Here is a 23,250-nt window from a genome sequence, read left to right on the forward strand (position 1 = left end):
AGTAAATGAAGGCATAGGTTATTTTAAACTGTAAAAATCACAACATTCCTTTTGACATTGTCGTTCAGCGGAGAGCTAATTGTTCTATTCTGATATTTTTCCCATTAAGATTGCCGAATCTGAATCTTCATATAAGGTAGTGAATGGACGAAGCTCCTCTAGATTAATAACTTGAACCTTACTTGCATAAATTCTGTCAGTGCATGCTGGTAACCCAGTTACATCCGAAGAGGCTTTGTTAAGGGGATTGACAATGTTGAGGAGATGACAACATATGGCCAAAAAATACTAAAGATATATCTTGTATAGCTATGACCATTAAGCTACAGGAGATTGGTAAGTGTTATTAACCCATCATATTCCCAAAAGGAAAAAAAAAGAGACTACATATGGATTAAAAAGGGGAAAAGAAGTAAAAAAGCGAAGTACGACTTGTCCTACATTCGAATTTTTACATTGCTTACAGATAGATGTTTAGATACAAAGGTTACATGAAAAGTTGAAAAGCTGTTCATGTTTTCTTGTTGGGCTCAAAAACATACTTCATAATGGAATCTTTGATGGGCAATAGACCCGGGAATTCCTGCTTGAGCTTTGATGCGTCCATTTCGTTGTTACTCCTGGGAGCAACTATCACCTTTGCCTGTTCCTCCAAAGTAAAATTTTCCCATTTAAACTGGGGATCTATGTAATCTCTGTACAATTCTAATATTTGATTATGACTTATCACTCCTGGGTTGGTGAAGTTCCATATTCCTCGTAAGTTCTTCTGGGCCATCCTAATTGCTATGGGTAGAAGCTCATCTAGCACCGTCATACTATTTGGTATGTTCACCACCTTCCTGTAGCGAGTAATCTTTGTGATAAAGTTTCTTGGGTTGCTAAGATCTGATGATATTGGCATTCTAACTCTGAGTGTGCACACATTCTCATAATTTTTTAGGAGATCTTCTACCTGCATGTGTTTTGGCATGTTCTTGGATGTCAATGACATTGCTATAGAAAATATGCATGGTGGGTTAGCAGAGAAAACAAAAACCCTCTACGCAAAAGTGTGGTTTTGGTGTTTGTCGAAAAGACACAAAAAAAAAAAAAGGAAGAAGAAGAGGAAGAGGCCTGTTTTTAAACCATATCAAAATTAAAATCAATCATGGTGTGAAAAACAAGAAATGATAGTTTCTGAAACATTACCATAGCCTTGGTTTTTGAATAGTAGGAACCAGTAAAATTTGGCTTGTCCTCCTCCTTGAAGCCAATGCCTGATCCTAGAGGATGCTTCTCATCATACTCAAATATGCAGCCAGTTGCAAAGTTCATCAAATATAAACCCTGTTCCTTGCAAACATCAGCCAAAGTTATAGTGCCCACCACATTAGTCCTTATCGTTTCAACTTTATGTGATTCACACCAATCAACATTTGGTCTGCCAGTGACTCCTGCTGCACTTAGCACATGGGTAGGCGTTACTCTTCTTATATCGTCTAAAAGTGTTGTTCTATCTTCCAGTCTTCCACTTCCATATTCCCAAGCTATTCTCTCTTCATTACAAAGCTTTCCTAATAAACCCCCTATCCAACCAGTCTTGCCATATATCAGGAATTTCACGTCTGAATTGCGAGTAATGTCAGTGTATGACCTTGCCAGTCTTGCAAATCCATATTGGAAGGACCATGCTGGTTCATCAGAGAGATTGATTGCAGAGAAACGCGGATGTGGGTTCAAAGCAGCAGACACATCACCCCACCAATCGGGGTTTTTTTGGTACCAATCTATGGTCATCTTAATTCCTTCCTCCCAAGAAGTTTTCTCCTCCCACCCTAACTTCTTGAGCTTTTGATCATCCAGAAAGTATCTCTTGTCATTGAAAGGCCTGTCTCTAACATGCTCTATGACTTGTTGAGGATTCAGTTGAAAGAACTTGCATATCTCCTCTGCAATATCTAGCACACTCCTTTCCTTTTTAGTACCTATATTATAAACATGTCCAATCACTCCTTTGTGAAGTATGACATCAAATGCTTCTGCAACATCCTCACAATAGAGATAGCTCCTCACATTTGATCCATTCCCATGGATTGGCAATTTCTCACCTTTCATGGCCAAAAGAATGAATTTTGGGATAAGCTTTTCAGGGTACTGTTTGGGACCATACACATTATTGCCCCTAGTTGTTATAACAGGAAGACCATAAGACCTATGATAAGCTTTTAGCAGCATTTCTGCTCCTGCTTTTGTTGCTGAGTATGGATTGGTGGGAAGAAGCCTGGACGCCTCGTGATTGCCAATGTCGGTGTCCAAGCCAGTCTCACCATAAACTTCATCAGTACTGACATGGATGAACCTTCTTATGCAGTTGGTAACCCTGCAGGCCTCAAGAAGCACATGGGTGCCGTATATGTTATTGTAAGTGAAATCCATGGAGTTCCCAAACGAATTATCCACATGGGTTTGAGCAGCAAAGTGCATGACAGTGTCTATTTTCTCTTTGATAATTAGGTAATTCACAATATCAACACTGGCTATGTCAGCCTTGATGAATTTGAAGTTTGGTGATGTAGAACATGACCTGAGATTCTTGAAAGTAGAGCAATAATCTAACTTATCAAGAGCTATGATGTTGTACGAGGGGTACTTTTGGATTAGCCTGGCCGTGACATGACAGGCTATGAAACCAGCCGCTCCAGTTATGAGGATATTCTTTGGTTCATATGGTCCTGGTTCGGCAGACATATCTGTGTCCTTATTCTATGATTCGCTATATTTGCAATGTGGGTGAGTATATCTATCAGAAGAAGAACAAGAACAAAAAAGAGACAAGATTGATGTGAATGTGGCAATTCAGAATGACATTGTGACAACTTAATATATATCCTTTTGCGTCGGTTTGCCTTGTTGTGATGGGGGAAGATAAGAAAACGGAGTGATGGTTGGGAAATGAATGGGGAAATGAAAATGAGAATGGAAGAGAAGGAAAAATGGAAGAGGGGGAGAGGAGGGATGGATATTGAACGATGTTGGTGGGAGTGACTCTCTCATGTCAGAACACGGCGATTGCTCTATAAACACGTGGACTATGATCCGACCATTTTTCTAAACCTTAATTTAACTCTGGTTTAAGGTTCCCTTTACCTCTCATGATCCTACTTTCCCGATGATGTCTTTCCCAACACACTTTTGACCTCCTTTCAGTTTCAACAAATTACATCGCACACAAACCTTCCACTTTCGCATTCATTTTTGGCCATAGAGACCTTAACGCAGTCAAACATATCTTTCTTAAACTACGCTGTAGATATACATACGATCTGTCTTGGTGGATATTAATTATTTAATTAAAATACCCTCCAAATCTAGAATCTTATTATGAAGCATAACATTATATCTAAGGAAATTAATAATTGTACCTTTCAAGTGGTCAGAATGAGAGTAACGAGGATGGCCAACTTCAGCCTTATGGATTGAAGTATTGAACAAAGGGAGCAGAAGTCTACATTTCGTAATTAGAAATAAAAATCAAATTGTAACTATTCAGAAAGTTTTTTTTTTTAAATTCATTTTATCTCCTTTTGTGTATACATACGTATATAATAATTAATTAAATTATTAAAATACACAACTTCTTTCGGAAAAAAAAAATCGGGTTATTAGTTATTACGGTCGTCTCCGGTTAACGACGAGACGGCGATGGGGGATATTTTGTATTGAAGTCTTTTAAATCGAAAGCGCAATTTATATATATATATATATAGTGACACGGGCGGGATTGCGATATTTTTCTCCTGCCTTTGTAATTGCCTTGGATATTAATCCTAGGGCAAACAGGAGAGTGAGGCGGCCGAGGTTAGGGTTTTTCGTTGGTTCTCCATCACATCGCTTCAGGTTTAGATCTCGCTTCTCTACTATTCAGGTTTTGTGTCTTGCGACCTTCCCAGAAGCCATTTAAGCGCATGTATTTGTTCTCAATTCTGTTTACTAAGTCAGGGTCTATTTTTTTCTTCACCTGGAATTAGAGCCTGGGCTCATTTTTGCTTTGAACATATTCATTTTTTTCCTTTAAGAGAAAGTGAAGTTTTTGACTTTCTGCTGCGAGATTTGCATGATTTCTGTCGGTTTGTTTAATTCGTGTTGTCTGTGTGTTGCAGCAGGTTCTTCTGAAAGGCCGAAGTCATGTCTCGCGTTTATGTTGGTAACTTGGATTCAAGAGTTACGGAGAGAGACCTTGAAGATGAATTCCGTGTATTTGGAGTCATACGAAGGTAGCTTGACCGTCAATTCGTGATCTTGCAATTCGTGTTTCGTAATTTAGACTGAGTAGGTAAATTTTTACCATATCACTGGCTGTGCTGACAAAGTTCTACATTGAATGGTACTGTCTCATCGAAGATGTGAACCTTATATCATTTGAATCAAACGCATTGGGTCATGAATTGATATCATTTTGCTCTGTAGTCGGCATGCTTTTTAACTTTTTTTTCAATATTAATTTTTTTTTAACCAAGTTTCATGACAATGAGTTGTTTCTGGAATACAGTTATATTCGTTTTTATAATAAACTCGCGCCATGAATTTTGTTTGTGCAGTGTGTGGGTTGCAAGGAGGCCACCTGGTTATGCTTTTATTGACTTTGATGACCGCAGAGATGCACAGGATGCTATTCGGGAATTGGATGGTACGTTCGAGAGGATTTAAAAAAACTGCGATGCTTTCTAAATCTGTTCTGCAAATTTCTGTTAATATTCTGTTCATTTTACTTGCTAATTTATTATTGTTTGGCCCCTTTTCTGGTTGATATGTAGAAAGGTTTCCCTCGACTTCCTATTTAAGTCTTCTTTCTCCTATGAGGAAGCTATAGGCCCACGTGCTAGCAGATGCTCTCTTTCTTGTACTTCTGCCTTGCAATTCTCTTCTGCAAGCAGGCCTGCAGTAGTGGTTTTTCCGCCAGTCTTCATCAAAGACTGCTGCTTTGTAGAGATTGACTGTATGTGAAGGGAAATGAGAATGTGAACTGAGGAATTGCACTGATTTGGAGGGTTATGGCAAAGCTACACCTCTGTTACACAATGCCTTTGTTTTTTTGAGATGTATGCTACTGCAATTAATCTATGGCTCATGTGAGTGCTGCCTGTGTTAAATGTATATTCCTATGAGCAAGTTGAGCTCTAATAGATTTATATACACATGGGCCATGTGAGTGATATCTGTGTTCATTTTACCAATGCCACCTGTTTCCACCTTATTTTTAATCCGCATGCTGGAAAGTGTTATGCATATCATATTTTTCTGCTGGAATTGACCTATAGTCTTATAATTTAGAAGGTATTGTTATTTGTTTTCTTTCACCTGAATAAATGGTTATGTATTTGGGTTGCTGTATTTATTTTTTGTTTAGCATTTTCATTGTTGTTTCCATGAGTAGGTAAGAATGGTTGGAGGGTGGAGCTTTCCCACAATTCCAGAGGTGGAGGTGGTGGGCGTGGAGGTGGTCGTGGTCGTTCTGGCGGTTCTGATTTGAAGTGTTATGAGTGTGGTGAGCCTGGTCATTTTGCTCGTGAATGTCGCATGCGTGGTGGTTCAGGAAGACGCCGCAGCCGCAGCCGCAGTCCCCCACGATTTCGTAGGAGCCCAAGTTATGGGCGAAGGTTAGATTGCTATCTCAGGCTTTCAATTGTGCACTTGTGCAGGCAAGCACGATGTGGTGTTATTTTTTCATTTGATTACGGATTCTTGCCATGTTCTTATGTGAGCTCCCTGTGCCTGTTTTATTGTTTAACTCTAGTTTCCATGATTTTAATGGGGCTCATATGTATGTGACTTGATGATTGTGATAAACGTTCAAAAATTATAAAAGTATTGATGATGTCGATAGTTCTGACAGTTCAATCTTGCTAGTTTTCAATTTTTGTTTCTCTATATGACTTGGGATCATTGGTGTCGTCTTCCTGAGTTGGAAGTTGGCTTCATAGTTACTGTTTGGGTTAGTATCTTTTTCCCCAAATTTGCAGATTTCTAATCTCTTGAGTGTTTTGGCATTATTCATTTATATGAAGCAGGAGTTATAGTCCTCGTCGGTCTCCTAGGCGCCGCAGTTTATCGCCTCGTGGACGCAGCTATAGCAGGTCACCTCCTTATCGTGGGCGTGAGGAGCCACCATATGCTAATGGGTGAGTTTTTGTTTCTTTGAACTTAATTTCCTGCTTCAAATTAGGTACAGTTTTGTTGGAGGAGCATTGATATTTTTACTGCCAGTTTCTAATTAGGTGAATGCTAATTTGTACAGTGAACAGATTTGTTATTATTGAAACATTTAACGCGGCTTATTCTTTGACATGATTATTGATTAATTCTTGTTTTTTATTGTTTCATTTCATTCTTATTAATGAATTTTTAATTTTTGATCTTGCGTGTTCTCCCTATCCATGCTTGACGTTACCTTACTTTACTGCTCTCTAAGACTGGGAGGTGTTGAAAACAAATATGCTCATAATTTTGTGGGTTTTCTTTTTTCTATTAAAGTGGTTACAAGCATTCGTATGGTGGAATGCCTCTGACCATCTGTGTTTTTTTTTTTTTAAAAAAATAATGTATGCTGACATCATGTCTGTAATCACGGTCATCATTTTACATTTCATACTGATAATATGATGCTTAATAATATGCAGAAATGGCGCAAGGGATCGGCGTCGAAGCAGAAGTTGATTTAAAAGAGTTGGCAACTGTGTTTTTCAAGTGGATGTTGAAATTTTGTTAAACTAGTGTGCTTGCACTGCAGTTCAAGTCTGTTTAGATGGGCAACGCCCTGAACATCCTACTCTTGGATTGGACTAGTTACTTTCTTGATTTCCCAGCTTGTGTTCTTTATTCTGTGCAGGACGCATGTAGTTCCATAACAGGTAATAGAGTATATTCATGGTAGTTGCTATCGCATTGCTAAGAGTTTGAGATCTTGCTAAAATTCATGCTTTTGTTTTGTTTTGAGGTATCTTCTGGTACTGCTTCATTGGTTTTGTGCTTCTGCATTCCCTGGGATATCGTTCCTGGCTGCCCTTCTCTGGGATCTTCAATTTTGAATAGTTTTGGGTCTCATCCGGCTACGTGCTTCTGTTTGAGTCTCCTCACTTGTGATTTGCGCACCTCAAACTCTATTGGCATTTCTTTTTATTAACTTTAAAGGGGTTGACGTCCTGCATCAAATGCTTCTGGCAGTGGCAGGTATTCAATCTGTTCTACAGAAGTTGGGCTTGTGGGTTTTTTTTCCCCTTGACGCATGACATTGAAATCTAGATTATGAAGATTTAGATTAAGGGGGATTTCTTGACATGGATAAGAGATGCGGGCCTAACAACATTAATTTTTTGATGCATTTAGCATGACCCTACCCCCATTCTTTCAATTTAAAAGACTTTAAATAACTCAACCTTTTCATTGCCGGGGGGTGTCAGCATGTCTTCTTCCCAAATCATTTCGGGGTGGAGTAGTTTGTTTGCTGCAACTTGTCCCCATTTTCATGGAAATGAACATCCTTAGTTTGCAGACGGCTTAACTTCAATAGGTTTTAAATTTACCTTACACAGTTCATTGAACCTTGAGACTTTGCACGTGGTCTTGGATTTCAATGTCATAGAAACCTAATTTTTGTTGATCATGTCATTATTTCTGGAAAGCTTCCCGTGACTGCACTAAGCTCTTTCTTTCCCTTTTTTTCCTCAACTTTTTATTAGATCTAAATCGTTTAGCAAAATAACTTAACAGTGCAGGGCAGGCCTCACGTGTAGGTTAGATTAAGATATCATGCTTTGTTGTCTTGTCTTGTTTCGCGTGCTGTCTTGGGGTAGGAATATGTTGAGTCGTGTCTGCCGTGGATGGAATTTCAAATCACCTGGCAGAGAATACGTGTTCAAACTGTGATATCTGCTTGGACCTGCATTAGTTATTTGTCAAACATTGAGCAAAAGCAAATTAGCTCAAACTCTGCGGGGGGCAGAATATGATAGATTTTATCTGATGGACGATGATGGCCGTGAACGTTGTTGGTCCGAATCACACGCTTTGCTTTCGTCTCAGATTTTACTGCCATGCGGCCTACATATGACACATCGGCATACCCCGTCTCTTGCACGGACGCAATGCTTCAAGTTAAAACCCATTTTTCTACCAAGTGGAATGGGTTGCTCTTTATTTATTTATTTTATCCACATTTTGGTTTTTATTGTGTTTTTCTACACCCGTCGTTTTTGTACAGGGAGTCATCTACTTTCATGTACGGGTATTTTGTAGTTGTCTCATTCATTCATTAATGCATGTTTCCTTTTACGTCAAAGCATTCTTGTATTTATTCTGTTTTAAAAAAAATTGTCGTTGGTACATTCAGCTGAAAACATCGATTTGAAAATGTAGAAATCGTGAACTCGGCTCCTTATTTGGTGCCGCTCAGGTATGAAAGTAGAAAGCAATAAGTGAAAGTATCGATTAACAAGAGTCTTTTGAGCGTAGAATAGAAATGTTATGTTTATCGTAGCGTATTTTGTGAGAGGACCGTTTGTTTGGAGGTCTAAACGTTGCCAGCAGTTGGCTTTTAAGCATAAACTTAAATCAAACTTAAGGTTCGCAACTATGAGCGGAAGTTGTATGTGTCATTGAATTGATATTGGGAAGGAAATGAAGTTAAATCGAGTAAGAAAGCAAAAGGGAAGGGGCTGGAGGGATTTTGGAGGAAATTTGACAATCTTTTATGTTGAATGAATTCTTCTCTCTCGACGTGTGCGTCGCAACTCACAAGCAGCGATGAATTTGTAGTTGCTTTTTAGTTGTTTGGAATTCAAACTTCTAATGTATTGTAATTTAGTGCTCATAATCGCAAGAAATCGGTAATGGCGACATGTATTATGTACTATAAAATGGGAATTCTTCCTTTCTTCTTTTCTTCACTTTTTTCACTCGGGATCAGTGGAATCTGTGCGTATGTTGTACAGCTGCTGGAGCGTCTGAGGGCGTTGATTGATACGGACGTTAAGTTGTATTGTTTTTTAATTTATAAAAGATAAGACGACGTCCAAAAGATTCATTCAGGAATCAGTCAACTTATTATACTCTCTCGCTCCTGAAATTCGCTTCCACTTTTCCTTCCTTGATTCTGCATTTGTTTCGTTACGAACGTTGACGTCTGGCAAATTTTCACCTCCACTCTTAACATATCATTCAAATTTTTACAAATTTTTCACTAAAGTACCCGAAAATTGTTGCTAATTACCAATGTCAAATTGTACAAAGTCTGACTCCTCCAATCTCTAAATGTAATTTTTTTCCTTTGACTTCTTTCTTCCGTTTCACCTTCATGTTAGTCCTTGAAGAACAATGAGTGTAGTAGGAAAGACCGAACATAATTAAAAGTTGAACGTCAAGGCACTAAGTAATTGAAATCAATTAATTTTATTTTTAAAGCACAGTGAGTTCACTTTGGATAATCTACTCCTACCTTTTACGGTGAAAAGTATGTTATTCGAATCTAAATGACAGCCATATTTGCATCTTAATATTTTTTAAGGGCAAGATGCTTCTAATACGCCGGATACTCTCTCCATTTGTCTCTTTGTGGATGATACTTTGACTTGGCGTGTGCGTGCGTGCGGAGGAGGGTATCCTAGTCCTAAAAATGATTAACAAAACTAGCCAGGCCAAACATATTATAATACAGATTCTGAAGATGCATCTTCTTTCTGGCCAAAAATAAGGAAGAAAAATCCATGACTAGCCGCTGCTATTTTTGTTTTCAATCCAAATATATGGGCATGTCGTGGTTCCCACGTTCCTCACTAACTGTTGTATGTCCAATACGCATTATAATATGAACATGGCTTACTCTATCTGAGCTGTGTTAGTGGGAGGCCGTTTTGTCGGTTTCTTTTCCTTTTGCTTTTACATGAAAGTCAAGCCCATATGATCTGAAAGTTAATTTCTGAGCGCAATATCAATCCTCGATAATCGGAAAAAATCTCTTCGATTCGCTCCTTTCTAAAGTCTGGAACTTTTGTTTAGCTGAGTTAGTTCAGAAGAAATAGGAGCATTTGAAAATGGTCTCCTTTGAGTACTGATTTCTCGTCAGCATAAGACTTGAGTCCGTCCACAATGGAGCTAAGAAATGAGAAGCTAGTTAGGTAAATTCTCTATCGTATTCTCTGTTTTCTTTCCCGATTCCCATTATAAGATTGCATTGTTTTGCTTATTGGGCTGCAAAATCTGCAGGTTTTACGATGATGGTAAACAGAAACCAGAGCCTTCTTCGGAAAAGCCACTGCCAGTATACAGGGTGCATGCAGTCATAAACTCTGAAGGCAAAATTGTGAGTGGTGATAAGAACAAAATCAACCTGAAAATTCCTTCTCTCGGAAAGTTTAGGGTATTCCCAGAAAACCACGAACCATGGAAGAAGAGAATCCTTGATCCTGGAAGTGACATATATTTGCAGTGGAACCGGCTTTTCCTTTGTTCTTGCATTCTGGCTCTATTTGTTGACCCATTGTTTTTCTACTTGCCCTCGGTGGCAAATGATGAAAAGTCAGCGTGTATGGCTACTGATTTGAATATTGGAATTGTAGTGACATGTTTCCGAACATTGGCTGATATTTTCTATCTGCTGAACATGTTCATAAAGTTCAGAACAGCTTATGTATCACCGAGTTCAAGGATTTTTGGAAGGGGTGAGTTAGTCATGGATCCAAGGTTAATTACAACACGGTATTTAAGGTCAAAATTCTTCATAGATCTTGTAGCTACACTGCCTCTTCCTCAGGTATCAGAACTTAAAATATACTGTATATATAGATCGTTTGGTGGTTTATTAGAATCGCTGGATTTGATTTGTTTGCTTATTGACACTCTAACCTCTTTGCTGGGTCCTGTTGTGTATATTTGTATTTTGTCTCTGAGAAACTTGGGGGAATGACAGAAACTGCTGTTAAATAATATTGTTCGTGCTTGTTCAATGGCAGATCATGATCTGGTTTATTATGCCTGCAATTAGAAGCTCTCATGCTGATCACACCAACAATGCTCTTGTACTGATTGTTCTTCTTCAATACGTTCCCAGATTATATCTGATTTTCCCCTTAAGTTCTCAGATTATCAAAGCCACTGGTGTAGTCACAAAGACAGCTTGGGCTGGAGCTGCTTATAATCTTTTACTTTACATGTTGGCTAGCCATGTAAATTAGCTAACTTCACCCAGTGATTTTTATGATTCCCATCTGATTATTCTCTCTCAGAGTTTCAGAAATTTTACAGATTTACAACTAATGTTGTTGTTGTAGGTGTTGGGGGCATCATGGTACTTGTTGTCAATTGAAAGGAATGCCACGTGTTGGAAATCACAATGCAAGAATGAAACTTTCCCCATGAAATGTGTTCTTCAATACTTGGATTGCAGCACTTTAAACGATGATGATCGCATGAAGTGGGTAAACAATACTTCCGTGTTTGATAACTGCAATCCGAATAATGACATCAGTTTCAAGTATGGCATTTTTGGACCTGCAGTTGAAAACAATGTCGTTTCCTCACAGTTTGTAGAGAAGTATCTCTATTGTCTATGGTGGGGCTTGCAAAACTTGAGGTCTGGTTCTCGTTGTCATATTTCTCTGCTTTGAATACTAATGTGTCTTTCTTTATTGATGGAGATTTATTTGAGATCAGCAAAAAAGATGAAATTTTTTTATATAAGATTAATTTGAATATCATAAGTTAATTTCATACATATCCTTCGAAGAATTATTGCTAAAATTTGATTTGAATTTTGCAGTTCCTATGGCCAGAATTTGAGTACAAGCACCTTCATTTGGGAAACTACATTTGCCATACTTATAGCTATCCTGGGTCTAGTTTTGTTTGCCCACTTAATTGGAAACATGCAGGTATATAGGACTTCCCAATATTATACAAACCTGAATCAATCTATTAGATTGTCACATTTTAGAAGAACCAAACAAGAAATCGCTACATGACATGTCATTCAATTGAATTAATGCAGACATATCTGCAATCTATCACTGTAAGGCTTGAAGAGTGGAGGCTGAAGCGACGTGATACTGAAGAATGGATGAGACACCGTCAACTGCCACAAAATCTAAGAGAACGTGTTCGAAGATTTGTTCAATACAAGTGGCTTGCAACTCGAGGAGTTGATGAAGAAGCTATCTTGCGGGGCCTTCCCTTAGACTTGCGTAGAGATATCCAACGCCACCTTTGCTTGGATCTTGTTCGACGTGTGAGTTCCTCCTAAGAACAATCTTGTTCTTTGCATTAAGTTTCTCTTTAATTAACTCGCATGCTGTTGTTTTCATGTTTCTATTTCAAGAATACAAATCCTGCTGTTAGCTATTGGCATAGAAACTATTGCTTCAACTATAGCTGAGGCAATGTCTTTGCCCAAAATTTGCAGGTCCCTTTTTTCTCACAAATGGATGATCAATTGCTTGATGCAATATGTGAGAGATTGGTTTCATGTTTGAATATTCAAGGCACTTACATTGTCCGAGAAGGAGATCCTGTCACAGAGATGCTTTTCATCATAAGAGGAAGACTTGAAAGCTCAACTACAAATGGAGGCAGAACAGGTTTCTTTAACTCAATTACATTAAGACCAAGTGATTTCTGTGGAGAAGAGCTTCTAGCATGGGCTTTGCTTCCAAAATCTACTTCCAATTTGCCCTCTTCAACTAGAACAGTGAAAGCCCTCGTTGAAGTGGAAGCCTTTGCACTAAGAGCTGAGGATCTTAAGTTTGTTGCCAATCAGTTTCGACGTCTTCACAGCAAAAAGTTGCAACACACCTTTCGTTTCTACTCTCACCATTGGAGGACTTGGGCAGCCTGCTTCATTCAAGCTGCTTGGAGAAGGTACAAGAAGAAGAAACTAGCGGCAAGCCTTAGTTTAAAGGAATATCAGTCATTTACTTATGATGAACAGATTAATAATGTAATGAGACATGAAGAGGAGAAACTTAGTGCTATGAATTCGAGTGCAAATTCATTAGGTGTCACTATACTTGCCTCAAGATTTGCTGCAAACGCAAGAAGAGGAGCTCAGAGGATTAAGGATCTTGAGATGCCTAAGTTTCAAAAGCCTCAAGATCCAGACTTCTCAGTGGAAGCAGAGGATGATTAGTTCACAATGGCTAATACAAGCTTTAAAAAAGGATCAAAGATAAAGTGTCTTTCGCAATAAGAGAGGTCTGTACCTAAAATATATGTGTTGAATTTGCCTCTAAGCTTGTACTTCAACTTCTGGCAAGTACATGCTCGACCCTTTTTACAAAATCCGGCTTCTTCTTGTAGATAAGAATCACTTTACATTCAACTTGAACTTCGCAGACCGGTAATGATTGCATATCATCATATATTTAGTTTGGTGTGCAAATATTTGATTCTTGGACTTATATCATCACAAATCACTGATCAAATAAAAAACATCAGAACAAGAAGAAAATAGGCTTATCTGCACCTTTTTTTTATTTTTTATTTACAGTTTGCTCATAAAAAAAAGTTTAAGAATTCAAACACATGCATCTCTTTAAATTAAATAAATAAAAAGATAAGATTCCTTAACCATATGAGACTGATTCCTTGTACTCGGAGAAATCAATGTGAATACTGTATTAAATGATGCATAATTGCTGTTGCCTGCTCGACTTCGCAATTATACAGCATTTTATTATAAATTAAAATATGGAACTTTCTTATCGTGATCCATGTTTAATAATTCCATTGATCTTACTTTGACCACAAAAACCTCAAACTTTTAAATTTATACAGATAATTTCTATGCTATCAATTATTCCATCATTTTATCAACAGAGAACTTAAACTTTATATGAAAAAATCCTTATCAATTTTTGAATTATAAGTAAATAACCTCTCTAGGTGTGCATATATACATATGTACAAGTTTATAATTTTCTTTTGTAAATAAAATTAAAGGAGATTATGTGCACATAACTGAAACTTCAGGATTATATGCATATATGCCGTCAACCATCCCATGAACACGAATACGAAATGACAGGGTCGTTTTCTCCTCGGTCAAAAAGTCAAATCGTCGTATTAGACTATTAGCATGTCATTTGTTTAATTTTCAATTAATCTTCTTGTTATCAAATAAATAAATAAATAATCGATTATCTTGATCTCATGGCTCCAAGTTCCCATTGTCCCCGTTCAAAAGTCAACTTATGCTTCCCTTTGTTTCTAATTCAACTGACGTAATCGCTGCATATTCAATCAGAACCTAAAAAAAAAATTCGAGATTAATTATTGTCTTTTATCTTTTAAATCTATCTTTTATTTCTATCATATTTTTATTTATTATAAATTTCAAAAGTTATAATTTTTCTGCTTCCAAATTATCCTTAAGGAATGCGATAAACAATATGAAGATGGCATAAATTAAATGTTAAGACTGCATTGGTTTTTTTTTTTTTTTAAGAATGAGTTTATTTTTATCAGCATCTCCAGTTTTACTAGTTAGTTAGTGGGAAAATTATGTTCCTGAAATATATACTCCTCCCGTCCTTAATATAGGACCAAATTATTGAGTTGATTGTTGTCCTAAATATAAGATCTATTTCTCATATTTATCATTTTTTTCTAAATTATTCCTATTGACATTTCTTCAAGTATAATCAAGTAAAAGAGAGAGAGGATATTAAGAAAAATGATTATGGTATTTTAAAAAAAAACATGTCATATTTTTTATAATTAACTAACTTACCACTAGCCAGAGGAGATATGGCCTAGCCAATAGCTAGGGAAACCGTATTTTGCAAGCAACTGTTTTTACTTTCCCCACGTTTATATATCCCTATACTAACTTCTAATCCGTCATTGTTCTTATCTTCCTAATCTTCACGTACTTTCATATTTCCAAAGACATAGACGTGTTTTTCGTATTCCTTTTATTTATTCATCCGAGGATCGGAAGTCAAATCCACCTCTTTGATTCGCTTCTTTCTAAAGTCTGCAACTTTGTGCCTTGATATGTTTTTGTAGCCTCCGCCGGAAATCATACAGCATGTTTTGTTCATCTATCTAAAAACTAGTTTCTATCTCAGCATATGCCTTGAGTCCACACATAATGAAACTCAAAAAAGACAAGCCACTGGGGTAATTCTCTTCCTGTTTCCCTTATGCCCACTATTACCTCGCATCGTTTTGCTAAAGATAAGTGCAATATTTGCAGGCTTTCCTGTTCCAACAGGGAAAAACCGTTGCCAAGATACAAGTTAAAGGCAACGATACACCCGGAAGGCCAAATCGGGATTGATGATAACAACAGAGTCAAACGGAAAGCTCCTTCACCTGCAAAATATATGGTGTTCCCAGAAAATCATGATCAGAGGAAGAAGAAGATGATGATGGTTTTTGATCCTGGAAGTGACGCATATTTGCAGTGGAACCGAGTATTCCTGGGTTCTTGCATACTGGCACTCTTTATTGATCCTCTGTTTTTCTATGTGCCCAAAGCGGAAAATGATGGACACTCATCATGTATGACTACTGATTCGAGTTTGGCAATTGTTCTGACGTGTTTCCGTACGTTGGCTGATATTTCCTATCTGCTCAACATGCTCATCAAGTTCAGAACAGCCTACGTAGACCCAAATTCAAGGATTTTTGGCAGAGGTGAGTTAGTTATGGATCAATGGTTGATTGCCAAGCGGTATTTGAGATCAGAATTCATCATAGATCTTTTAGCCACACTCCCCCTTCCTCAGGTATATCAAAACTTGATTTTTTATTTTTTATTTTTAAGAATTCCTGAATTAGATTTGGTTGCTATTATTCCTTTTGACCTACCTCTTGGTTGGGTTTTGTTGATTGTCTCTGGAAACTTGTGGAAGATAACAGAAAGAGATGTGAAATGACAATGCTGGCGTTTCTTCTTCAATGGCAGATCCTGATTTGGCTTATAATGCCTGCAGTTAAAAGCCCCCGCGCAGACCACTCCAGCAATTCTCTTGTACTGATCATTCTGCTTCAATATTTCCCCAGATTATACTTGATTTTCCCATTAAGTTCTCAGATCGTCAAAGCGGCTGGGGTAGTTACAAAGACAGCTTGGGCCGGAGCAGCTTATAATCTTTTACTTTACATGTTGGCTAGCCATGTACGTCAATTAACTTCACTTGCAGGCTTTTAATTATAATCCCTCAGAAAGTGACAAGTCTGACGTAAGTAAAACTAACGTGGACGTAGGTTTGGGAGCATTATGGTATTTGTTTTCGTTTGAAAGGAATGCTACTTGCTGGAAATCTGAATGCAAAAATGAAACTCAATGTATCCTTAAGTACTTGGATTGCAGAACTTCAAACAATGATGATCGCTTAAAGTGGATAAACTCTACTTCTGTGTTTGCTAACTGCAATCCATCAAACAGCGACAGTTTCGAGTTCGGCATTTTTGAACCAGCGGTTCACTATAATGTCAGTTCCATAGAGTTTGTTCATAAGTACGTCTATTGTCTGTGGTGGGGCTTGCAGAATCTGAGGTAATATCTAACGTGGAAGTTATAATGTCAAATTAAGCTGAATATTATGCATTAATTTCATGTGTCTAAGCTGAATATTATTATGCATTAATTTCAGCTGCTGTGGCCAGGAATTGATTACGAGCAAGTTCATTGGGGAAACTACATTTTCAATACTCGTATGTATCCTAGGTTTAGTTTTGTTTGCCCATTTGATTGGAAACATGCAGGTACTATAATTTTGACTCTGGAATCCTATCAAATATTTGTCACCTTCTAAGTAAAACCACAAACAAACTTGTTACATAACTCGTGTCCTGTGCATGGTAAACACTTGGTGCAGACATATTTGCAATCTATTACTGTGAGAGTGGAGGAATGGAGACTCAAGCGACATGATACTGAAGAGTGGATGAAACACCGCCAACTTCCACAACATTTGAGAGGACGTGTTCGAAGATTTCTTCAATACAAATGGCTTGCAACTCAAGGAACCGATGAGGAATCTATCTTGCGAGGCCTTCCCAAAGACCTGCGTAGAGATATTCAATGTTACCTTTGCTTAGATCTTATTCGACGTGTGAGTTGCTCCCACGAACAAATAATCTTATTTCTGATATCAAATCTTTCTTTAATCATATCCGACAAGGCATTGACATGTTTTTATTTTAGAGGATTCAAACCCCACGTGTCTGAATAAAAATTGAAACTGAAGCTGAAGAAATTTGCAGGTCCCCTTTTTCTCACAAATGGATGATCAGCTACTGGATGCAATATGTGAGAGATCGGTATTGTTCTTGAGTCCTCAAGGAACTTATGTTGTACGGGAAGGAGATCCAGTGACAGAGATGCTTTTCATAATAAGAGGAAGACTTGAAAGCTCAACCACAAATGGAGGCAGGACAGGCTTCTTCAACTCTATTGTATTGAAACCAGGTGATTTCTGTGGAGGAGAATTACTATCATGGGCGTTGCTTCCCACATCAACATCCACTCTCAATTTGCCTTCTTCTACAAGAACAGTGAAAGCCCTTGTGGAAGTAGAGGCCTTTGCACTGAGAGCAGAAGATCTCAAGTTCGTGGCCAATCAGTTTCGTCGTTTTCACAGCAAGAAACTGCAACATACCTTCCGTTTCTACTCGTACCATTGGAGGACTTGGGCAGCCTGCTTCATTCAGGCTTCTTGGAGAAGGTACAAGAATAGAATGCTGGCAATGAGTTTGAGCGGAGATCAGCCATTTGATGATTTTGATGAAATGGGACATAGCCAGCAAATGCTCACTGCTGTGACTTCAAGTAATACTTCACCGAGCGACCCTGTAGACATATCAGGATTTGGCACAAAATCAAGAAGAGAAGCTCTGAGGATAACGGATATTAAGATGCCTAAGTTACAAAAGCCTAAAGAGCCAGACTTCTCAAAGGAAGCAGAGGACATTTAGTTTACAACTGTTATATACTATTACAAGCCTCAAAATGGATTAAAGTTTTAGTGCTTCATGCAATAAGATATGTCTATGCCTAAAGTGAGAGCACGTTATTAGTTAGCTAGTTGGCACGTTGTGGTTGTCTGTCTCTCAGCTCTTGACAATGAAGAGTATGTCAGGACACTGGGGACATAACCATAATGGTGAAAGGAATCAATTTGTCGGAAGAAGTTGCTAGGCTTCACCGCTTTACTAAATCAGACTTCATTCTGTGAAGTACGTCATTTTTCGTTTGATTTAGATTTAGGAAAGCTTGGCTACCTCTATATCAAATCATGTAATGCCTTAGCTTTCAATATGACCTTTTTTTTTTTTTGCAATTTTGAAATCTGTAAAAGTATCTTATAAAAGTCAGGAAGAAAACATCATAATTTGAAACTAATGTAAGATGTTCGAAAAAATTAAATTTGCTTTTGTAATAGCCTTGTGGATTATTCTATTTAGGTGTGATCTCTTTTTGTCTCTCTCGGAGCAATAATCTGTTGCTAAAAACAATGCTTAAGCATTTCATTCTCTTTCATTTGTTTTTTTTTAACCTTTTCTAAGTCATTAAAACTTCAATTTTGCATTTTTATTTTTCATTGCATCCTGCAAAACGAGCATTAAGAGATTCCTCTCTTTCAATTGTAACTTGGCTATAAGTGGGAAGGAAAAGGAAAAAGAAAATGAAACAAATGACGAGGATGGGACACCAATGTCATGGTTTCCAAATGAAATGTAGTCATTGCTCTTAATTTTTATAAAAAATATAATTATATTTGACTTTTGTGTTGTTTACTGGGGATCAAAAAAACTAGTGAAAAATTTTTGAGACGCTGAAAAAACCATCTCAGTGGTGGGGGGCTTATTTGAGACCCTGAAAAACCCCTGAAGCGGTACTGCTCGAAGAATGCTGCTAATGGCTACCACAGCAATACACTGATGCATTTTATGCTTTGTCCTGGAGCTCAATCTGATAGAAAATTTCTCTTTTGCTTTTTCTTCCCTGCACGGGATGTGTTTTTCTTGTCCAAAATGGTCATGGATTTTTTCTCGTGCTCATCCCAGAACAGGGAAGTGGAAGACCAGCCCCATCCTGCAACAGTCAAAACAATCTTTATGTTAAGCAATTATGGCTGGTTGAAAGTTATAGTTCAGGACTAATGAGGAAATGCCTGTTATTGGTGGTGTGAAATCCCCTTTCATCTAAACAGAGGAGTGGGTATACACGCGCACACAAACATATAAATGTTGAAGATAATAATGATTTGGGAAAATTATGAGGAAAAGGGAATTGAGAAGATATGAAGCTTACAAGATGCTGTACAGAGACATGGCTATGGCTGAATGTAGATGCACAACCACTTGAGGGTGCAAGGTAATTAATATTTTAAGCAAGATTTTTCAATCTGCCCAGTTCAGGTAAGACAACCTTGGCGAGATCAGGTCTATCTTTTCGCCTTAATTGGGAACACTTAAGTGCCATACTTGCTAGGCTCAAGGCCTCTTCTACAGGCCAGTCAGGCACTGTTGGATCCAGTATCTGAGCAAATGCCCCTTTCTCAATAGCTCTCTCAACCTGATGAGTCAAACCCATGGGTGGCCTAGCTGTTAAAATCTGCAGGAAAATGATCCCAAGGGAGTATATATCAGATTTCACCCCAAGCATTCCTGTCTGTTGGTACTCTGGATCTATATAGCAGAAAGTTCCAGCAGCAGACGTCATTTGATATTGTGTCACACTGTCAGCCAAAGATGGTGGAATTAGTTTGGCTAAGCCTACATCACTGATCTTGGCCACATAGTTGCTGTCAAGCAGGATGTTAGCTGGTTTCAAGTCCCTATGCACCAGAGGCTCTGGTTTTCTCTGGTGCAGAAACAACAAGCCAGTGCATATTTCGGCTGCAATTTTGAACCTAAGCTGCCAAGGAAGAGAGGGAGTGTTTCCTCGACGAAAGAGGCGATCTTCTAAGCTTCCGTTGGCCATGATAATCATAGACAAGGCAGCCATACTCTGGACATGCTCCCAGGAGGAGAACCATGTTTGGATGCCTTATGCAGCTCAGTACCTCAACCTGTAATGATATATTAGCAAGTCAACTATATTGCCAATAGACCCAGTTTTGTTTCACTTGTTTCACTGATTACCTCTCGTTGAAACTGTGACCTCCCTTGTGTTGCATCAGAACGTAGAACCTTTACTGCTACAGGGGTATGGTCTAAATGGCACCTATATACAGGACCATAACCCCCTTCTCCAATCTTTAAAGAATCTGCAAAGAGCTCCGTTGCAGCTTCAATCTCCTCGATTGAATACTTTCTATAACTGATGTCTATGTTTGTTAAAGCACCAAGTGCTTTTGTTTTCTCCTCTGATTCTTTCACTGCTTTCCCTTCTGCAACAACCCTCCTTTGTGCTTCCAGTTCTGCAATCCTCTTTTGTGCTTCAGCAGCCTCCTTGGCTGCTTTACTTCTGGCCATCTCCTTTTCTGCAACCACAGATGCAGCTTCCCCAGCAAGCCTTGCCTCTTCCAATCTCCTTTCTTCCTCCCTTTTCCAACGTTGGAGCTCTATTGTCTGTGATGCAAAACGTCAACATGTAAAAGAAAAAAAAACTGATTTTAATCCCCAAAAAAAAAAAAAAAACCTTCTGCTGTGCCACGAGTGCTTCTTTACAGGCGGTGCTATACATTTCCATTGTTCTCTTAAGCTCCAATTTTAGTCTCCTCATTTCAGCCTCTATATCGTCCTATGATTTTATCACAATACATACCCATACAGCAATCAGGGAAAGGAAGTGAAAAGGAAATTTAATGGTATTATCATATAATATTCATAAAGATTGCAAGATGAGTAGCCCCACCGCATTCGTTCATACCTTGATCTTAAAATAGCATATTAAAAATCAACCTTCTAATGAAAACTGTATCAAAATTAGTGAATTGCAAAGTTCCTTAAGGCCCCTTATAAGTGCAAGAACTACTGATAAATGCACACTGCATGGGCAGTACCGGAAGTAGAATGTATGTTGCCCAATCTTTCATACCGTGCCATGTGACGTTAAAAGTCCATCACCATCTGATGAGAAGGATTCCAGATGAGAGCTAATATCCATTGACCCCTTTTGATGCTGCAATGACTCAAAGCTATAGTTCCCGTCTATCTCTGAGCTATTCGACATTCCTGAATCAGAGCTATCATATAATAACAGAATATGTGGTCTGCACTCGGTGTTTCAGAGCTTACAAAGGATATGTCAGTACCTGGAAGGGAATTTTCCCCATGTGACTTGCCATCCAAATTTTTCCTGGTTAATGGTGACCTGATATCAGTAACAAATAGTTTTCACCTTTCAGCTGACAAGCTCATGCTATTTGACCATGCCAAGAACAAATCCATAGACCAAAATGAACAAACTTGAAGGAATTTGCTGAGGAGTATGCGCTGCCACTGACCTGAAGGATTCAGTTTCATCCTTTAATGTACTTTGTCCACCAGTGGATCGTTTTTCATGTGCTGATAGAAACCACATTACTCAGTGAACGAAATACATGCAATATGGGCTTATGTGTGCGCGAGTGATTCATGAAGAAATGAATCCAATATCTCATACCATGATTATTTAATGGCATATTTGTCTCTGCTAGTTTCGGCTTGATGCTTCCTTGAATATGCTTGCTGGGAAGGTAAGTGGCTGGAGCAGGACGAGAAGCTGATCGCATTGTTTGAATCTTTTCTTTCGCAACAACATAGACAGAACAGAAATCCGGTGCTCCTTTTGTCACCGTTCCTGGAATATCAACTAACTTGAATCTTCTGATGACAATTAAAAAAAAAAAAAATCGTTGGGAATTAATATGCATCCATTCGTATAGGCAAGCCAGAAAAGTAAAAAGCCATTTACACTATTGAATCCTAAACCACATTTTCAACTTAAAATGGAAGCAGGTGGGGTCAAATTAATGTTAACATTTCTTAATGTTATAAACCATATCAAGTCGAAATGATAATATGGAATTATATAGAATATGACATAAATATATGGCAAGTTTTCTTTCCTTTTCTCATTTGAAGCTTCATTGTTGATCAAGTTTGGTTGAGTTCATCTAAGGCTATTCAGTATTTAGTTCGTTGATGATTTGCAAAGATGTTAAGGTACGACCATGTGACTCAGCAAGAGAGATAGATACCTGAATAAGCCAGTTCTACTTGAAGAGCCAATAACTAAATGCTCAGTAGCTGTGCGAAAAGCATATTCAATCAAAGCTCTCGCTACATCTGTATCTTCTAGTATGACATCCTTGCAATGTATCTGTAGTCCATCATCCAATCCCCCGCCATAGAAAGGGGTGTGGGGTGAAAAGATAAAAAGTTATATTAAAATGATTAGAAGTTACAACTAACAGCTGTCGATGGAAGTCATTGTGAATTATTTAAACTTGGGTCATTTTGCTAGAGAAAAATTTTCAGATTATTTTCCAAGGGAAGCGGGGGGGGGGGGGGGGGGAAGGTAAAACCTACGCCTTTCCGTGCACAAAAGACATGGCATGGATGAAAAATTTCCTCAGTGTGACTATCAGAGTTTTTGTTGGCAATGATCCCTTGTCCACGTTACTATTCCATGACCCTGCACTCAACAAAAGTGAGAGGTCAATTAATCTCGTGGCCACTGGGTGCCAAGTCAGGAGGCGCTTCTTCTATTACTATGCTATAATATAAAGTTTCTTGGGGGTACTTTTAAGCATTGTATGCAGAGAACAAGGTGTACTGACATGAAGCTTGATTTAACCTAACATTGACATGGATGAGAACTAGGGTTGAGCCTCTCGCGAGGAGATGTTCAGTTGCCCATTTGAGTGCATATTGACTCCCCTTGTCTTTGTCTATTCCCACTGCCACTATTCCATTCGCACTCTTTTTCTCATGCTTCTCTGAATGATCCTTCAGATTCTCATTCCTCAACCTCTTTTCCTTGGGCTCTATCAATGGGAGGAAACAAAAACAAAATAAATCCAAGTACCCTAAGCACTGAATTTGTATTTTTGTTTCCTCCGGAGATAAAGACCCAAGTTTTCTCTTCAGGAAGCTCCTCCGTCCCCCGTCCCTCGACGGCAAAGAAAGACAAGAGGGCTTTGAGGAACGAGTTTGATTTACTCCTCTTGTTTCTTTTGGTGTCAGAACAAGAAGATAATGGCAACCGATTAATCATCTTGTCTCTGAAATTAGTAGCCATGTTTGCGTTTTTGCATTTGACTATTTGAGCAATCGGACTTG

At 38.3% G+C, this 23,250-nt stretch overlaps 4 protein-coding genes and 1 pseudogene across 9 annotated transcripts; 3 read left to right on the top strand and 2 right to left on the bottom strand.

The window, feature by feature from the left end:
* Nucleotides 1-511: 511 nt before the first annotated feature.
* LOC114713177 (trifunctional UDP-glucose 4,6-dehydratase/UDP-4-keto-6-deoxy-D-glucose 3,5-epimerase/UDP-4-keto-L-rhamnose-reductase RHM1-like) lies at nucleotides 512-2,730 on the bottom strand. The gene is made up of 2 exons (XM_028897804.1): nucleotides 1,192-2,730; nucleotides 512-955 (listed from the first exon to the last, which is right to left on the bottom strand). Exons 1-2 carry the CDS (start codon nucleotides 2,728-2,730, stop codon nucleotides 512-514), a joined length of 1,983 nt encoding a protein of 660 aa, XP_028753637.1.
* Nucleotides 2,731-3,778: 1,048 nt separating this feature from the next.
* LOC114713586 (serine/arginine-rich splicing factor RSZ22) lies at nucleotides 3,779-8,363 on the top strand. 5 transcript variants are annotated; one of them, XR_003737390.1, is made up of 7 exons: nucleotides 3,779-3,879; nucleotides 4,143-4,256; nucleotides 4,581-4,669; nucleotides 5,417-5,639; nucleotides 6,051-6,161; nucleotides 6,660-6,890; nucleotides 6,977-8,363. XR_003737390.1 is itself a non-coding variant. In XM_028898287.1 (6 exons), exons 2-6 carry the CDS (start codon nucleotides 4,168-4,170, stop codon nucleotides 6,694-6,696), a joined length of 549 nt encoding a protein of 182 aa, XP_028754120.1. In that variant the 5' UTR covers nucleotides 3,779-3,879; nucleotides 4,143-4,167; the 3' UTR covers nucleotides 6,697-8,317. The 5 variants fall into 5 exon arrangements, 4 of the variants coding, with proteins under 4 accessions (XP_028754120.1, XP_028754242.1, XP_028754297.1 ...); XM_028898287.1 differs by having other exon boundaries at nucleotides 6,660-8,317; XM_028898409.1 differs by having other exon boundaries at nucleotides 4,146-4,256; nucleotides 6,660-8,317.
* A 1,659-nt stretch (nucleotides 8,364-10,022) lies between these two features.
* Nucleotides 10,023-13,334, top strand: LOC114713350 (probable cyclic nucleotide-gated ion channel 14). Of its 2 annotated transcripts, XM_028898015.1 has the most exons (7): nucleotides 10,023-10,151; nucleotides 10,240-10,786; nucleotides 10,986-11,198; nucleotides 11,304-11,605; nucleotides 11,792-11,903; nucleotides 12,020-12,256; nucleotides 12,431-13,334. In XM_028898015.1, exons 1-7 carry the CDS (start codon nucleotides 10,123-10,125, stop codon nucleotides 13,151-13,153), a joined length of 2,163 nt encoding a protein of 720 aa, XP_028753848.1. In that variant the 5' UTR covers nucleotides 10,023-10,122; the 3' UTR covers nucleotides 13,154-13,334. The 2 variants fall into 2 exon arrangements, with proteins under 2 accessions (XP_028753848.1, XP_028753916.1); XM_028898083.1 differs by lacking the exon at nucleotides 10,023-10,151 and having other exon boundaries at nucleotides 10,575-10,694.
* Nucleotides 13,335-14,964: 1,630 nt separating this feature from the next.
* LOC114713493 (probable cyclic nucleotide-gated ion channel 14) lies at nucleotides 14,965-18,167 on the top strand. Its single transcript, XM_028898193.1, has 7 exons — nucleotides 14,965-15,147; nucleotides 15,224-15,758; nucleotides 15,938-16,154; nucleotides 16,240-16,531; nucleotides 16,629-16,740; nucleotides 16,854-17,090; nucleotides 17,242-18,167. The coding sequence occupies exons 1-7, from the start codon at nucleotides 15,119-15,121 to the stop codon at nucleotides 17,950-17,952; spliced, it is 2,133 nt and encodes a 710-aa protein (XP_028754026.1). The 5' UTR covers nucleotides 14,965-15,118; the 3' UTR covers nucleotides 17,953-18,167.
* Nucleotides 18,168-18,992: 825 nt separating this feature from the next.
* On the bottom strand, nucleotides 18,993-23,209 carry LOC114713262 (U-box domain-containing protein 35-like; annotated as a pseudogene).
* Between the last annotated feature and the right edge of the window lie 41 nt (nucleotides 23,210-23,250).

This window comes from Neltuma alba, unplaced genomic scaffold (genome assembly GCF_004799145.2).
Source record: "Neltuma alba isolate B1F8T4 unplaced genomic scaffold, ASM479914v2 tig00000275_pilon, whole genome shotgun sequence".
NCBI lineage: Eukaryota > Viridiplantae > Streptophyta > Magnoliopsida > Fabales > Fabaceae > Neltuma > Neltuma alba.